The 18,951-nt window shown below is 41.5% G+C and overlaps 1 protein-coding gene across 1 annotated transcript in view; it reads right to left on the reverse strand.

Annotated features, from left to right (window-relative positions):
* Window positions 1-18,951, reverse strand: part of megf11 (multiple EGF-like-domains 11) — a 48,309-nt gene that overhangs the window by 8,472 nt on the left and 20,886 nt on the right. The window contains exons 6-14 of the mRNA XM_026366021.1: window positions 11,708-11,954; window positions 11,472-11,592; window positions 11,182-11,318; window positions 9,479-9,691; window positions 8,817-8,991; window positions 4,455-4,575; window positions 3,925-4,088; window positions 3,666-3,768; window positions 729-875 (exon numbers count right to left, since the gene is read on the reverse strand). Coding sequence (XP_026221806.1) covers window positions 729-875; window positions 3,666-3,768; window positions 3,925-4,088; window positions 4,455-4,575; window positions 8,817-8,991; window positions 9,479-9,691; window positions 11,182-11,318; window positions 11,472-11,592; window positions 11,708-11,954 — 1,428 coding nt within the window. The remainder of the gene's footprint in view (window positions 1-728; window positions 876-3,665; window positions 3,769-3,924; window positions 4,089-4,454; window positions 4,576-8,816; window positions 8,992-9,478; window positions 9,692-11,181; window positions 11,319-11,471; window positions 11,593-11,707; window positions 11,955-18,951) is intronic.

The raw sequence follows: 18,951 nt of genomic DNA on the forward strand, positions 1-18,951 counted from the left end.
CAGGTGTGATCCATCTTTATCAACCTCTGGAGAAGCATGTAATCCTTCAATTAAAGTTTCAACAGGAAAAAACAGCAAAACTGCAGTTATGAGGTTTCCATCTGACAAGAAGATTATCTGTGTAAACACCGAATTTCGAGGAGTAATCATTTCTCCGTGCGTACACACAGACACACTCCAGCACAAACTCGCTCACAGCTTAAGTCTCTCTCTTACATTCCACTCAAATTGATGTTTACAGATTTGTGGCTGTGAATTTCACTCCCAATCAGTGAGCTCATCACTTGAGTGTGGCTTCATACAGACCCTATTCAGAAACCAGAGCTAGCACTCCCACTGAGCACGCCCTCTGATGAGCCTTGGGTGAGGACTGTGAGTCTCCCACTGAGAGTTGGTTGTTGAGGATCGGGTGGCGAGGTGAAGTGTGTGTGTGTGTGTGTGTGTGTGTGTGTGTGTGTGTGTGTGTGTGTGTGTGTCTGGGGGCTTGGTGCATGGGTAAAGACACTGTGATTAAGTGATAGCTGTGATGAAGGGTTTACACTCAGACAGTTATGACCGACAACGAAGTGCTTCTCCTCTGCTGGCTCACCCTTCAACAATTCTTCAGAGATCAAAGCAAGGTCAACGCTGTGATGGAGTTTGTCACTGCTCTGCTCTCTGTCTCATGTTGTTAATCCCTAAAGCTTTGGATAAAGAGAGATTGCTTAGACAAAGAGAACAGGGCTCACTTCTTTTGCAGGAGGTCCCTCTGTATCCAGGTGCACACACACATGTGCCGTCCTCTGGAGAGCAGGATCCTCCGTTCTGACAGGAGCAGCTGACTGAACAGTTGGGTCCCCAGAAGCCTTGTGGGCACACGTTATCACAGTGGATTCCTGCAGGCAAATTACAATCACGAATATTCAGCGAATGCTTGCTAAGAAGGCAAAGACTGGTATGCTGAAATATTCTAAGTAGCATGCCATCTGTATAAACAAATCATCAAAGGATAACGTTCACAATTCCTGATCACAGCTGATCTGTGGAGGGTTATTCGCCCAGCATGGGCCCCTGATTGATTTTAGAACTGAATGAAGAAGCTGCAGTTTGGACTGTGTTTTTATTAGTTCAGCCCATCCTTTCAGAGTGTTGTTTCTATCCAAATGTATTTTATTTTTGATCTGACTGGGGCTCCCTGCCAGTGCACTGTGTTGATTAACAGGGTTGGGTCTCCAGAGAGGCCGAGCTTGTCTCCCATTCTCTTTTAGCAGGGCTAGTGCACAGAGCCGAAGGGAACTACCCAGGCTACAAGAGCACAGTCTGGAAGTGTCACTGTGTGCTTGGCACAGCTCCAACCAACAAATGCAAAACACTGCATCCATACAGGGCTCTTACTGTGCATATGCATGCATTAGCACGTTTTTTCCTCAGCCATGCCCATGACTTTCAAAAAGCTGAGGGCCACAGTCACATGTATTGTACTTTACTGTCCATAAAGCTTCGTAAAAAAATACATTTCACACAAACACACACGTGCACACACACAGTCACATGCACACCAAACTCTGCAACCTTTCAAGTATCAGTTCTTAGTTTGAAGCCTCATTTGAAATTTCCTTTGAATGAGGATATCTGAGAATGGTGTGGTCATTAAAGCAGCATTAGTGCACTACCTTTGAATTAAACCTGGACTAAACTCTGGGGACTAAGGTTATACAGTAACCAAGGTGCCTTAGGGCTGCAATTGAGGAGTAAAGGAGAGGAAATGTTAGTGCTGATGAGGAGGGGCATGGTAACAGTGATTTAGTCTGAAGTGCAGCCATGGACATCAAAAGGAAGCCAAGGCTTGTGCATGTGTGTTTGAGGTTCTGCTAGGCCAGTCAGAAAAAAACAGTTACTGCCTTTACTGTCAGAAAATGAATGCAGACAGAGCATCACACTTTTCAGTCTAATGGTGACAAACAGAGGGGCTTTGGATGCCTCGTGAGTGAGAAGAAGAAAGAATGAGAGAAGCCAGAAGTGAAGTCTCTTCAAAGTAGGCTTTTTGCTGAGAAGTGCCAGAGGTCCTACTATCCAATTTGTACAGTGTGAGCAGAGCAACCAAACCTCTCTCTCCCTCTTTAACTCCATTCCCCTCAGTGCATGTAAACACACACACACACACACTTTTCCTGCTCTATGACATAGACTAGAATATCTGCACAAATAAAAGGTGAAGCCCTGTTTAACACATTGGACTAGCGTGAAGCCCCTACATCAAGTGTCTGGTCACAGAGCACTCTTTTAAATCTTTGTTGGCTGATGTCAGGCTTACGACAGTTCAGCAACAACTGAATGGGTCACAGCCAACTTAGCTACTTAGACACACACTCCAAGAGTCAGGCTTCTTGACACTTTATGCAAACCTCACATTAAACAAGCACAAGGTTGACAGCAAAGTAGGATGCCACACCAACTCTGGAGCTATCACGGTCAGTGATACAACAGTGTTTATAGCAAAAAACAGGCCTAGTGTTACTGTAAATAGCTATTTCTTCTTCCTGACGTAGTCCTGTGACAGGTCCCACATTGTCTTCTCTCTAGGTGCTCCTTCCTTCAGAGAGCCCATTGTCAAGCCTCTACGATTCAAGTATGTATGTATGGGTGTTTGTCCGGCCCACTGGGCTGCACACTGCCCCCAGCCCTGCACCCCGGTGACTCAATTAAGGCTGACAGATGGTCCCGACCTGTGCAGGATTCAGAGCATGAGAGGCCCATTTTGTCAGCTCCGTTCTTGCAGATAATAAAACCCACATTGTTTCCCAGAATAAATGCCCTAAGCTCAGGAGGCTGAATGGAGTGGGCTGCTGAGAGCTCACAGGCTTGACCTTTCCTGCTGAATCTATTCCCTCCCTGACTGCACCTCTCCACCCAGGCTCAGAGACCAGGTCCTCTGCTAGCCCCCTGTATCTGACATTCAGATGCGAAGCTTCATTTTTGAGCATAATGATCCTCACCCTTGCTGTGACATTCACACTTTCCAACCTTTAGCTCTTTTCCTGTAAGCAAATGTGTCAAATGACAAGTAACAAAGAGCAAACATACTGTATTCATGTAAAAATATGTTTTTGGGTCTATGGCGATACAAGTTCAAATAGAGAGCCCACACTATGCCAAGAGACAGAAATAATCCTCTGATGAATAAATATAGCATTTGGTTTAGTCTGATTTTACAACCTGTAACTTTAAATACACAATCAAAAGTAAAAGGCTACGTCCTTTATTTAAAACTCATGTGAACATTCTGGGACAATGGTTTGATTCAGTCTGCAAATATTTATCTGGTGAATCACATGGATTCATATGGATGCATATAAGCATGATTGCATACCAGCATTTAATGTTTCAGCCAGTGCAATTATTGCAAGGCTCAATTCTCAATATCTCTCATGCACATACCCAGCTGGCTCAGTGGCAAAACAAATTGAACATTTAATTAACAAAACACTGCTTAGGAATTCTGCAAACATACTGTAAAACACAACCCATCAATCCCCCAGTAAATGTTTCTATTTTGGTAAATAAGTATGTCTGGCATCTGATGTCATTCATTTTCAGATGATGAGGATAAATATGTACAGCGTAGAGCTTAGAGGTTATTTCTACTCCTCCTTGTCTGACCCTTAGTTTGCTAAAGAAATACTAACCTGTCCAGCCGGGGTAGCAGCGGCAGTAGCCACTCACTGGGTCACAGCCATCAGCATGGCTACAGTCACAACGCTCACGACACTCCAACCCATAGATGCCATCCTGAAAAAACAATGAGAAACTAAAAGTTGTATGGATCTGAGGAAAAGTTCTGCAATATAAGAGAGCAACAGTTTAATAATGTTCCTAGGAGCTACAAGGTGCACGAGACAGTCTTTGGATTGTTGGAGAGCCTGCTTAGATAAAAGACACACTCACAGGGCAGGACTCGTCGCAGTGCTCTCCCCTCCATCCTGGAGAACATGTGCAGGTGCCATCTACAGGGTCACATGCAGCACCATTAGCGCATAAGCATGTTTGATTACAGCCTAGGCCCCATGTACCACTCGAACAGAGGATAGAGCAGTCCACACCCTGCCAGCCTGGGGTAAAAAATGACATAGACTCAGGTATACGTTATTTCATATTACAATTACTATTTTTACACAGCTAAACAACCAGAAATAATGGAATAATCCAGTAAAATAATGGTTGGAGTCAATTTACATGCTTGTGTTCAAGATATATAACATATGCTGACCTAATATCCTGTTTATTTGTAGTCATGCAACGACGGCAACATTTGTCATACATTTGCCGCCTAAGAGGTGATGACCTTGTGTGGTACTGTAGGTGTACAAATGTTGTTCTTGCAGGTTTTATTGGTCTATTCTGATCACCTGATGTATCATGCAAAGCTCCTGAGATGTCCTGAATTTCCACCATGAGTCAATATTACGGTACTGTACCTTCCCTGCAGATGCACAATCCATCGATGGGAGAGCAAGATGCGTGATTATGGCAAGTGCAAGTGGACATGCAGCTTGGTCCATATAGACCAGGAGGACATACTGTAGCACAGTCCTCACCCTGTGGTAGAAATAATGCACAGCCATGAGGCAAAGAATCAGCATGGAAATAAATGCTGACTTTGACAGACCTAAATTTCGACTAAAATAGACTGTGGCTAGAAAAAACGAGTGAAAGTTTACTGCAGCCCTGTATTCTGCCTTATAAAGTGTAGCAACTATGCAAATAGTAAAACATAGAAAAATGTTTTTCTGTTTTTTATGATGTCCAGGCAAATATGTTGCAGGTAGGTTAGTATGCATTCAGAAGAACCATGACCACTGACCTGACATATGACCTCATTAAAACAGTTACTGCACTTAGCCCTTGGATAACGTTAAAAAAGGTTTATGGGTACTAAAGTGTGTTCAACTTTATTGTCACTTTCCTAATAGATCCAAACTGTTTCAGGATTATTACCACAATAATGAAGAAGAAATAATAATGATTAAGAGCGCCAGATAATCACAATCCCCACCATATTTTTTGTGCATATTTGCATTTCAATCATCATTTTGCTGTGGGATATTTATTGTGTGCCATATTTATTGTTTTTGGTAGATGGTTAGTGGTGTGTCAGACAGTGCTGGATAAGATTAACAAGGTAGACCACAGTATCTGCAGAGTCAAAGCTGGAAAAACAAAGCCAGGGTGCAGTAACTCCACTTACTGGGTTTGGCTTGGTATATGCCTGGATTTTGCATTTCACACTCTGTTTTCTCTAAAATGGAACATAGTTGAATCCGGACACTTCGTCACAAGATAAAACACAGGCTACAAAGTTCAACTCTAGTCTTAACTCTTCTCTCAGTACTGAACATATGTGGTTATTGCACTTTTCCTCTGCATGGCAGTTTAGCTAACTGAACTGTTTTTAGACCATTTACTCATATCTATACAGAATGTAGAACAAAGCAACTATTCAACTGAGAAAACGTAGATAGTTACTTAGGTTTAAGTCAAAGGACCACAATTGATCACCACAAGCTATCTCCCCCTTACCTCCAATTGTATACACAATATATTCTGACTACTTCTACCGCCAGCAACACTTTGCAACTCTGCTTCACCTCATTTCTCTACTTTTCTTTTTATTCTGTCTAGCTCTCACTCCCTCTGGGTTTCTTTCATGTGTGGTCTCTAGTTTCATCAGTAAAGAAACTGGCAGGACTCCAAAGCCAGAGAATCCCATCTCTTGCCCCATCTATCCATAGCTACTATCAAATCTGCCCTTTTGTCTAGTCTTAAGTCTACTACTAATAAGCACGCCCTTGGGAGATTAGCAGCCATGCTGGCGCAGCCGTTAAGTTCCTCACCATTGCAGGAGGATGAGCTGAATCTGGTAAAGGACATGGAGTACTTGTTCCCTGTCATCTGTAACCTGCTGTCATTAGAATTTCTCTGCTTTAAAGGCTGAGCACAGTCTACTTCCACTAGTCTCGTTCCTCCCTATGTTGGAGATCACAGCCAGCCTATAGATTTCCACCATCGCTCTCAAACCCTACCTTGACTGACAGGTGACACAATGATTTAGAGTTCCAATTAGTGGCCCAGAGGAGTCCTGAGTGGCTCCTTCCTCACTCACCATAGCACTGGGGGACTGCTGGCTGCTCTCATTATCATTTTGAACTCAGTTTAAACAGAAGGCAGGAGGAGATGTGCCAGTGGACGCCAGGGGCAGAACACACATCTTAAAACATCTCTCCTCCCTGTACACCACATAAAAGCGGCTGTCTGTGAATGAAATTTTTATCAATCGGTTGCAATAACCTTTGTTCTACAGAAAATGACAGCTTCGAGACTGCTAACAATAGCGGTTCAGTTACAGTCGTTAAGTGCGGAGGGAAGTTTGACCAGCTTGAGGGTTCGAAGAGGTGTTGGTGGGGGGTTCAGCAAGTCTTCAGAGCTCAGGCAATTTACTGGTGGCTGGACTCATGGATAAGACGTCATGCAGCCACAAATGACCACATGGATTTTGTTGCATCCATGGCTGCCTCGGCTTCCACTTGGTTTACCCCTCATGTCGCATAGACCAGTGGTTGGTCTGCTCTCAAGAGGGAAAAGGCAGCTCTCTCATTAGTCGACTGATTCATATTCCTTCTGAGCTGTGAAGGATAGAAGTCTGTATGTGGAGAGTCATCATTAATACACAGGCTGTCAGTCCATTGTACGAGAGCAGCAGGACCTTACATAACTACACAGCCAATGCAAGCAGCAACCACACCTGAGCCACCAAACAGCAGCCAGATTGTCCTTGGCCAACACACTAAATTCAGACTTATTAGTATCTTAATGTAATTGGAGGGCATTTTTTTCCAGAAAACCACAACATTGATCAGAGTACCCAGAGAGACTAGATGCAAATGGCACCACTAATTACCAATCAGTCTCACTCCTTAACAGTTCATCTGCTGGATGAGTGACTGCAGTTTAAAATTTATGCAGCAAGACAGAAAATGAACCTCTGAACCTTTTGATGAAGCTATAAATCCCAGTGAAATAGGGAAATGATTTGTTTTCACCACCTACAAAGACGGACTGGAATCAATTTCCATTGCATTCATATTTCAGATACAGCTGAATCTGTGGAAAGCATTGACATATGAGAGAAATGTTACTCTGAGTACACGCTACAGATTGCAAGGGACAATGCCTGAGTAGGTAACATGTAATCACTTTGTCCCAGTCAAAAAGAGCATGTCCAATTACTAGAGCTAAATCAAGCGTGCAGGAACTCAGTCTGGTCCAACACTTTGCTTGGTTTGCACCATGATGGGACTCCAGTACAAAGATGCAGCAGGGAGGCTTGGTGCTATCAGCTGCCCCCTGGGAAAGTGACTTCACTGGCAATCATTGCCTCAATGCCATCATCATCAACCACATTTTAAAAGCCTCGCTGCATAATAATGATCATGTGCCAAGCATGTGACAAAAAGTCACACTTAACAGGTAAGAGCTATTCTCGCAGCTCTGCCTTGCCTGCTGTGTTTTTTCTACAGCAGCAGCTTTGTTAAAAGTATCAAAAAACTACCATGAGTGCTCACCCCTCCTCTCTTTCACACGTACACAAACACACCAATCCTCCATATGAGGTGTGTCTGTTCCCATCTGACTGCCTCCTTTTCTATCCAGCTCCTGCCCTCTAGGTCTGTTTAATGGATCTGGCAGCCCTTCCCAGCAGCCGCCAAAGAGAACAGGTGGAGCAAATTAAGACACAGTCTGCGGCCCCGCTCGGTAGCTCAATTCACCATAGTGGTCGCTGTAAGACACAGGCAATTTCCACTGAAATGTAATGTTGGCAGAAATGTACCCTCTCACTCGCTCGTGCTCTGTAACTTCAGATTGCAAGACAAGAAATACAATAGCAAAACTGATTGAAGTTGCCCAACTAATTTGACACGAGAAATTACTAAAATTTAAACAGCTATAGGTCTAAGATTCAACACGATTCAAGGTTATTGTTAAAATACACTGGTTATTAATTTCTGCAAAGGGAAGTATCAGAGAACGAATCACTTAACGGTGGATGGTGGTGCAGTAGGGCACATCCATAATAAGGCACTAAGAAAATACATTACCTTGATCTGCCGGCCTGTGTACAAAAAGCTTCTAAAGTAAAACTGGGACGACTTCCAGAACATTATGACCACAATGATGCAAACATTTTACTACCACCACAAATAACATGAAATATAAATCAAAGCTACAATCTTAAAGCACATACAGTGGAAGGATAAAGTACGTCACAGCATGTGGAATAAGAGACCCTTACGGAAATCTCCTTCTATGATTATTATTAAGTAGACCTACTGGTTTTCTGCTGATTGATAACAAGGACTGAAAGGAGTAAGGTTATAAACATTAACTTATGATGGTTTTCTGAAAGATTAAGATTAATGTAACCAATAACATAATGACAAGTTGAACAAATTGTGTGGTTCAGAACATTTCACATTTGCCATTTTTCTTTTTTTTTATTCACCCTTGTTTTATGCTTCTCCCCTCAGTAAATGTTGGTTGTGTGTTGGTTTGTACAATTTAACACTGCTGCCATTTCAGGATATTGGGTATCTAGTAAAAGAGCCTGAGTCATGAGACCATAAGACCCCAAAGAGGTCAAATAAAATAATTAAATAAATAAATAATATAATTAATAGATAATAAAATAATTAATAACACAAGATAAAACATGTAAAATGACAATAAATGATAGCACCCACTGCCCTGTTTACAATGAAATAGTATTGAAGGCACATACTTACCATAAACCCAGGGGCACATATACAAGCACCTGTGACGGGGTGGCAGTCAGCTCCATTGGTGCAACTGCAAGGCAGCATGCATCCCTCTCCATAGTATCCAGGCGGGCAGGTCTCATTACAGTAAAGCCCTGTCCATCCTGCAGAGCAGGTGCATTCACCAGAAAGTGGGTGGCAGCTACAGCATAATGAGAAAGAAAGATGAGACAAAAATAGGAAGAAACAGGGAGAGGCGAAGTATCAGCTGTGAGACTATCAACACTATATTCCTGTGCAGGGTCAAGGTATGACGTCTGTGCAACAGCAATTCATTCACACAGTTATGTGTCTATGTGCTTGTTTCAAATATACGAGGTGTCCCTTTTCTCCTTGGTTCTGTAATGACTCCTACGGTGGGTGCCCAACTCCAACCAGAATCAGAGCATTAACATTGCATTAACTATGAATGCTCGTGTGAAATTATGAATGAGGCAAAGGTCGCGATTAAAATCTAACTTGATGACATGGCGGGGAGGTGTCCAGACTTCACAATGTGAGTTGACTTACAGCTAAGACGAAACAAAATTGAGTTGGAGAAGTCTTTATTCATTTGGAATTATGGGGGAATTTGCAGAAGTGCTTGGTCAGGGTGAAGTTGCATGTGACCTTGCTGATGTGTTGCTTACCTCACCGTGTTGCTGGTATTACAGGGGCAGTACTTGTCACAGATAAGGCCGTAGAGACCTGGGGGACAGAATCTCTCCTGGCAATTAGGCCCTTTAAACCCTGTTTCACACAGACAGGCTCCGTTGATGTGGTGACACTTGGCCCCGTTCTGACACTCACACCTCTGGTTACACTGTGAACCAAAGGTGCCCACAGGACAGTCATCCTGACACCTGGGGAAAATGACAGAGCAATTGCACATTATTGCTCTAAAAGAATTTTATACATTTAGGTGCATCCAAAGAAGTCTGAGCTAGAACTGTAATTTACGTTGAAAAGGGTGAAAGAGCTGTGTATTGATGATCTGTCAACAGATCACTAACAAAATAAATCAACAAAGCAACATAACACTGGTTTCAGCTTCTCAACTTTGAACATTTTCTTATTTTGTGAGACATCACCAGAAATTAAATGCACTTGGGTTTTTATAAGTAAAAAAAAGGAAACATCGATCAAAGTTTGTGTAAGTATTTAAAATAGTGGTGATTCAGGACTATTGAGCTAAAATTCCAATACAGTGAAAATTGTCTATTATTAATTGTATTTTTATCCTCGTCATTTAGATAATGAATATTTGATTTGAACAAATTCTTATAAATGCTACAGACATATAATAATATATATTATACTTAGTATTTCTTGCTATCTGCATTCTGCACAATGGTTTCTCTGCAGAGAAGGACAAGCAACAGAAATTAGAATTGCTGAGGAGTTTTTCCACATGAAGCACTGAAGTAGATCAGAAAATAGATTTTTTTGTCACTTAAATATACTGACTTAACTATACAGTCCTTGTGGAGTATCAATCTCAAGAGTCTAACAAAGCTATTACAAATAGCTCAATTACATTATAAAATGGTTAAGTTATGTTTCATGTTTAAATTACCCCAGCTTTAGTTTTATCAGGGGACAATAGTATTATTATACTAGACAGAAAAGTGTGGCGGCTCACACAATCTCAGATTATTCCTGGCAGGTTAATTCACCTGCCACTGACAAAATGAACGAGGGCAATTTTGCAAAATAATAAAGTAAAGGAAGGGTCTTGTCGAGGAAGTGTTTCCATGCAGGAGACAATTGCTTTAGCTGAACTAATAAACCCAGGCTGCTCTGGGCTGCACTGGCAGGCATGAGGAACTAAAAAGATCTGTGGATTTCAACAAGACCTTAATATAAGCCCATTACTTATAATTAATGAGCAGAATCCATGTGGCCCATGGTGAGATCAATGGACAGGCTGGGAGTGAAAGACGATGAAGGCTGAAGACATGAAGCCTTGCTGGCCAGCATTAGGTACAAGATTAATTAAACATAAACACCCCTATTAAAAGCTTTCAATCCACTTTCAAACGGACTAATGGGCATTTATAAATACTTGTTTCTTTTAAGCATGAGATTATTTGAACATTTCCTTTTCGTTTTAAAATAACAGCCAGGTTTGTGCCTCACTTCGAAAGTTAACAAAGAGAATAGGTCAATGAGTAACAGTTTAATGTGTTGGCATGAAAACATCCCTTTGCATTAAATACCAATATCAATAAATCATGCCATTGTCTGGCCTATTTTCAAAGTAGAAGTATCAAAGTAAGCACAGAGTACTTCACAAAAGTCTTTTGTGGCTAATAATTGTTGAGTGTGTCGGCCAGGGGTGTCAGGTGCACACCTGCGTCCACTAAAGCCAGCTGCGCACTGGCACTGCCCCGTGATGTGGTCGCACAGTCCGCCATTACGACAGGAGCAGTCCTTGCTGCAGTTGATGCCGTACTTGCCAAGGGGGCAAGGCTGAGCACAAACCGAACCCTAGAAAACATAAAAAAGAGCTCACAATTAAAGTTGGCCAGGACTAAAACACGTAAGACTAAACATTTCACTGCTGTTTAAATTAGAACAGCCTAATCCTCCTCTCTGGCCTTTCACATTCATTGCCTTTCCACCTCCGTATGTGTGACTTACCGTCCAGCCAACCGGGCAAGAACAGTCTCCAGTGATGTGGTGGCATGTTCCTCCATTCTGACAGGGGCAGCGCTGCTCACACTGAGGCCCATGACTACCAGAGGGGCAACGCTCTCCACAGCTGTCACCACACAAGTCAGGAGTGAAATGTCAGACGAAATCGTTCAGACAAACAATGAATGGCACATCGAACACAAAGAAAGTGTCAAAGCAGTAAATATGTTACAGGTACTCACAAAGCCCCCGTGTACCCTGGTGCACAGATACACTCTCCTGTTTCATGGTTGCAGGTGGCACCGTTGAGACACTGGCAGGTTAGCTGGCATGCTTTGCCATAGTAACCATGTTCACAGGGCTCCTCACAACGCCATCCCTGGTACCCATCAGTGCACACACAGGCCCCTGTGATGGGGTTGCACTTAGCCCCATTTTGGCACTGGCACCGATTACTGCAATGGGGGCCCCAGAAGTCACTCTCACAACCTGCAGACATAGAGAGGAGTAGCATCAGATAGTCAGAGTAACAAAATCATTATGTGACTCCTTTACTGTATAATGCATGTGATAAAACTGTGACACATGAGCTTGATATTCTAGATATTCATGTTTACATTATTCCTATATTATTCATTTGACTGTCATAAATAATTTTACATTCTTTTTCCCAAAAATAAACATAGATTATCACCAGCCTTATCTTTTAAATTCATTTACTGCCATCACTCCTGCTCAAGGTTACACGGTACAGAGTATATCCAAGCATCTCTTGAGCAAGGTACACCCTCCAATGACATTCACTCACACACACTTGTAGTTATGGAGACATAAACACAGGAAGAACATGCAAACTCTGCACAGAAAGAACCCGAGTCAGAAATCAAAATTAGACTGTGTGTGTGTGTGTGTCTGACCACTGAGCCTCCATTGCACACTTTCAAACACTCCTCCGGGTTACAGCTTCTATATGACAAATATAAAGGCAGCTGCACTGCAGAATAAAATTCATGTTTCCAGTCAATGTGAGCTAAACTTGTCCCAGACAAGTGACTACAAAATACTTCTGGTTGGCACAGAGAGCTGGCAGTGTTTCCAGGAATTATACTAATCTTCCAGACAGACTGATATTGCTAAAAGCACAATAATCTACACATATATGCATGCACTGCACTATCTTCTACACTCACATAGTTGTGTGCCTTATGTTTTAGTTGCTATTTGAAAATGAAACAATGTGATCATACAATTTGAGTTGTTTTTCTGGTCACCTGAAATTTAATATTTACTTTCCTTTTAATTGCGTCCTCACAGAACTTTGTTAGTTTGGTTTCCACAACCTATCATTTATCAACTTACATGTCTTCCAATTTTTAATAAAACATTGAGGTAATACTCACTAACTTTGCTGGCTTTCATTTGGTGCACAGTTAGTCCACAAGAGGTTTAGCAGAAGTTGAAGCTATTTAAACTGAGGCTGAGTATTGTGGTGTTGGTTAAGCTGCAAATTCTTCTTGATTAATTGTTTGTTGTAGAAGCACCATATAGCATATTGTGCATAGGCTGAAAAACAATAAATTCTTGGCATATTTGCTTAAAATCGATTTTAGGTATAAAAATAGTTGCACATTTATTCTCTTCTCAGTTCACTAATTAACCTGCTCATCATTTTCTGCAAAGTTGTGTGAAGTCTCAGAGATGTTGGCACTATAGCAACCTGCTTCGGATCACACATTAAGTGTGCTATTACAGTCTGTTTAAGTATTTTAAACTCAAATTCCTGGTACTTTCCTTCTAGTAGGACATCTATATGGCTGCAACAGCTCAAATAAAAGGCTCAGGTGAAAAACGCATTTATGTTACTCAGAAACTGTTAAAGAAATATAATGTGTCAGACTACATATTTGATATTGAAACACCACAACCATCATAGAGAAAGGTCTTAATAACACCCTTAAAACGAATCCGAAAACAGGAAAGAAAGCGTGCAAGCTGTTCACACCTCCCAGAGACTAGAGGGAAAGCATATTAAGATGCAAAGATTAAGAAGACAAGCAATGAGTGATTTTTCATATATAACAGGTTGTTACGTGTATGTCTTCTAACACCTTTTCTCAGGTGCAACACTGTCAGCTGTCACAAATGGCTTGAGTTAAAGCTTTAACTCCGCAGGCAAATCTTTTCAAACTTTGCTAAATCTACTTTTAACAAATTGTGTTGAAATGGTGTAATATTGCAGAAAATGGCAATTGGATCGAATAACACCCAGATGAGACAATGACCACCCTCTGTGTCGGCAGATACTGTACCCCAGAGGTATCATCGCTAAGTAACAATGAGCGGCTGTATCATACTACAGGCATTCAGATAAATGTGTTAAGTTGTATAACTTACTTGTTTTATATGGGTTAATGCAAATAGCTCAGTGACATTGCTAAATGGTTCCTAAGGGAACAATGTAAAACAAGCAATTCCCACATTCCTCAGGGGATGGCTATGTTAAGAAAAACTCAATACGTCCCATAAAGTGTTAGCAAATAGCTAATCTTCAAGGTTAAATGAACAACCAGCTTTTATGTGAAGAACAATGAGCACTCAGCTAAGGTAGCGGCCTGTCTTCACTCTCACCACTGTAATTGTTCTTTTGAGGATCTAGTGGTGATTTAAGTGATTGGTATGGCCTTATGTCTCTCCATCAGCAGCAGCTGTATTGCCTAACATAAAAGCCCAGCTTGAGATCCAGGCCAGCACAGCAGCTGGGATGGTGAATATTCCACTATTGATTCTCACATCATCTCAGACTCAGTTGTAAATGTAAAGACGCCAGGCCCCCTCCTTGTATGCTCGGTTTGCCAGAGCTCTCATTAGCTCAAGTGGGAACTTAATGAACCCTGTTTCATGGTCTGCACTGAAGCCTGTTTTTCCAGGTACACAGCAGGAAGATGATCAGCTCTTCCCTGATACAGACAGGTCTGCCCTGAAGGGGGTCCTGAAACACTGTGCTTGTGCAGTATTACTTCTGCGGTTGGATAGACTAGAGGCCACATTACAGGGCTCACATTGATTTAATCTAATCTGCTCCCGGCCCCCAGTCTGGCATGAATAAGTTCCCTGAAGGTTGTGCTACTGCCACGCAAACAAGCCTGGCACATTAAATCTGAGGTGTGTGCGGGCGGCTGGGGTAATGGATGAGCAGTTTAGCTGCAACTAGGTTCAGCAGTCTATAAGCACTCATCAGAGCTCCTTCAGTTCAACAGCAGTCCGGCCTGAGCACAGCAAAAACAACAGCAGTGCCTATGTAACATGAGGCACCATCACCTCTGGTTTCAGCTTTGTGCCTTGACCACAATAACAAAGAGCGAGTTTTATATTCTTCCATGTATAAGTAAAAACACGATGTCAGTAAAAAACACCCAGAGCGGTAGAGAAAAACAGAAATAAACTAAACTCTATCCAGCGCCTAATTTGCAGACTTTTCTAGTGCTTAGGAGCTCCACAAATGTTACCATTTGAAGTTTTAAACCTTCTTTAGCTTGCAGTTAGAGGCCTCAGCATATTGAGAGCAAAGCCCATTATCTCGCTGTCTCTCTCCTACACAGAGGTTCTCAAACTTTACCCAGTAGTCTCTCACTCCCCAGCTCTGACAGCATTTAACTGTGATTAAGAAGTCAGAGTTCATGATGAGCTGCAGGCAAAAATGGAGAGACAGCAGAAGAAAGTAACGTGTAGCATGAAGGCTTCAGTGTCTCGATAGTACAGCTAAATTATGTGAGGTGATGAGGACCCCTGTGGGTTCCAATGTGTAGGCAGTGAATACCACACATGTCGTAAACTAGAGAAGCTACAACACAGCCCATTAACTGGTGTGGTCTGGGTCAGTGAGCCTAACCAAAGGACACATACACTAGCCAGCCTCGACTCCCAGAGCCCATAACGCATAACAGTTGCAATGTGGATAACCTCACACACAAGGAAAGGTCCAATCCCAAGGTGCTGGGTATAATCCCCTTGGCTGGAACAAAACAGATCACAGTGAGGGGTACTGGCAGATAGTAAACTTCTGAAGGTGACATCCAAAGAATGGGCTGAGAGAGCCATCATGGTGGTGCTGAGCTTTGAAGTGCGCTCAAGAGTCTGTATGATCAGTAGCTGGCTGCAACAGGATTAAAACCAAACAGCTTTCAACAGCTGACTTCATTCAGAAGTTCTCCTGAACTTGGCGCCTTCACCAAAATCTCTGTCACTGTGCTCTCTGTAAGGGGGAGCCTGTGCCACAGAGAGCTGCCATAAGCTCCTCAAGGCTAAATTCAAAATGAGGGGCTGAGTCAAGCTCTTTAAACACAGAGTATATCTCCCCACATAAAAGGACATCCTAGTTTTATGCTTTGTTTATTTATCTGGACGCAGGGCAAAAGAAAATTTCAATTAGAATCACAGCTGGACTGGTAAAAATGCCGGGCACTCGAGATGGCTGGTGAAGACAGTTTCTTGCCGTTTTGCCAACTCTAACTGGGAAAACCACATTATTGCTACTGGAATATTTGGCATACAGCCCGACTTCACTCCCCGCTGCCTGAGCCACTCACTGTCACACTACTATTATTAACACACACTGTTGACACTTGACGAATAACTTAACTCACTGCAGACATTACAAGGCAAAATGCTTCGTCTCCTGAGAGCCCTTTATGCCTTGCTTATTCTTCAGCAGGGCTTGTGGTGAAGCAAAACACTATGACTCATTGTCTTGATGAGTCTTCTGCATTGCCTTGCAAAAAGAGTCCACCAATTTCCAGTTTCACATTGTCTGATTCATGCTTTGTACCACTAGTTTTGTTCTTTATTTCCTTGACAGATCAGAATTTTCAAATTACCCTTCAACCCTGCCTGCAAATTACCCTTCCAGAATTAGTATGGGCAAGTCGCTATTTCAAAATGGCTCGAAGAGACAGGCTTTCTTTAGGGATTTTAAATGTTAACATGATCATTTTTAAATGAACAATGAAACAATTCTGCCTGCAATTTAGCTGACACAAGAATATATAATATTCAGCTTTTCAGTCAATATGAGCTATTTGTAATAGGAGTTATTAAATAAAAGGCCGACTCAACACTCAGCTATTCATCACAGCTCTTTGACTCAACCGATGCAGACTAATAGAGTGAAAAGCAGACAGGACTGGTACCAGTGTCTCCATAGAAAGTGATGATTGTTGTGGAAAGTGCTAAATTTGCATTGAGTGATAAATGTCTTACAGTTTTTTTTTAAACTTGAGGCTGTAAAAGCTGCCAATATGCTACAAGACAGGCCCTAATTCATCTTAGCCCCTGTGTGTCCACATTTCCCTGTTGGACAGAGCAACACAGGACGAAGACCACAACACAACACAACACAACACAACACAACAAAACACAAAACAAAACAACACGAGAGTCTGTGTTGACTCTGAACAGAGTTTGTTGTAGGTAGTTAGACACTGTAATTCACTATATGCTCCCTCCTGATACCTCCTTGCAGTCTGATAAGTGGTAAAAAGATCTGACCAGTGCCTATTTGGAACCACAAACCTAATGAGTGAACAACTTAATTCTTTTAGGACTTTACATTACTGATTAAAAAGTCTGGCCCAGCTGTTTATCCCAAGAAAGATCTGATCATTTGTCCGAGATGTGAACCTGGATCAATATGAACCCTGCAGGTGCTGGCCATCTCCCCTGCAACACAGCTCTAACAGAGTAAATAGGGCCAATGGTTGACATCTCATGCTTTATTCTGAAAAGAAAAAATCACTTATCACTCTGAAAAAGAAATGTTCTGGCTCAACAAAGTAAATCAACAGTTTGCATCAACAAGATCTGGCAAAATTAAGTTGCACCAACAACTACACTGTGTAAGGGTATTTAAAAGTCACATGTTCCAATTCATTACTACAATTATAAGCATACGGTTTTTAAGTCAACAAATACTTAAATAATATTTTTTTCTACTTTATTAATACCCTTGGGGAAATACTTGATGAAGGGTAGCTGCATTTTAGGGTTCAGTGTTCAGTGTCATGTCCAGAGACACTGTGATATGTGGCCCTTAGATCAAAGTGGCACACATTTAATAAACTGTTAAATCTTTTATTTTCACTTATTTTAAGAGTGGTGATACTTAAAAGAACAGCCTCTGTTTTTCTAATAAAGCTGGCCGTGTTGAGCTGTAATGCAAGCAGGCTGTAGGAGATGCTTTTGCCTCAGTGATGTCAACCAGTCGCTTGTTCAACAGAACCTGACACGGCTCACGAAAGCTTCTGGATCAGCAAATTGTTACACAGCCCTCTGTTACTTTCAATTAATAATTTACTCCACCCTGTCCTGCAGAAAACAAACCCTTTGCTCTTTTGCCACAGGACAACAATAAAAAGCAATCAAAGCAAAGGTAGATGTTTATCTACAGTACACACCCATACACTGTGACTGGAGTACAAATAAAGCCACACTCATACTGCATCGCAGACACAACACACAACAGTAGATTAGTCACATGCACCGACATGAGCGCTCAAAAACAGTGTCAACCCGATAAAAAAGACTGTTAACACACTTCCTTTGCACAAATTGATTTCCTATTTTCAATTATTAATTCTAATTAGGATGAAGTAGAATGTGCCACAGGGCAAAAGCAGTCGATGCGAGGGGTGCGGTTACAGAGTGGAGACAGATGTGCATTCATATAATGTCCACAGGGGTACCACCATCACCATCATCAAGAACCCCCAGAGCAACGTTTTAGGTTTTCTGTGGCACTGAGGCAGTTGTGTGAAACAATTTCAGACGCATGCCGATAAGTACTGGTAAAAATAAAATATAACAAATACATCTACTCAAGTACTGTATTTAAGTATTTCCTTTTTTTGAGTACTAATTTAATTTAGCACTTTTTATATAACCTGCATTTACTTTACTTTTAGACTGAGATTATATACAAAACATAGTCACTGAATAAATTATGCATTGTTATAAATAAAACTTCCAAGCAAAATATAAAGATGGAGGTAGAGGTAAAATCAGCTGCTACAACACCACAACAATAAATTACTGCTTAGATATTAATGCATCAAAATGTACAAAGAGATTGGCCATTCTGCATAACTAGTATTTTTAGTTTAGTTATATTAGTTATATTTAGTTATTGATATTTAAGTATATTTTCTACTTTACTACAGTAAATGTTTAAATACTGGTAGCTCTAATCTAATTTTAAATTAACCACAGTAACAGATGGCACATGCATCAGCCGATGTATTGTTTGTTCACATGTAAAAAAAAAAAACTACACATATAGCACAAAAACTTTTAAAGACGTGAGATTTCTAATGACTCTTGATGAAACAGAAACTAAAACATCCAGTCAGAATGATACAAAACTAAACTTGGTGACATGGCAAATGTTCACCTTATGGTCCCCAGAGTTATGTTGGTAAAACACTTTCACCTCTGC

The sequence above is a fragment of the Anabas testudineus genome, chromosome 6 (assembly GCF_900324465.2).
Source record: "Anabas testudineus chromosome 6, fAnaTes1.2, whole genome shotgun sequence".
Lineage (NCBI taxonomy): Eukaryota > Metazoa > Chordata > Actinopteri > Anabantiformes > Anabantidae > Anabas > Anabas testudineus.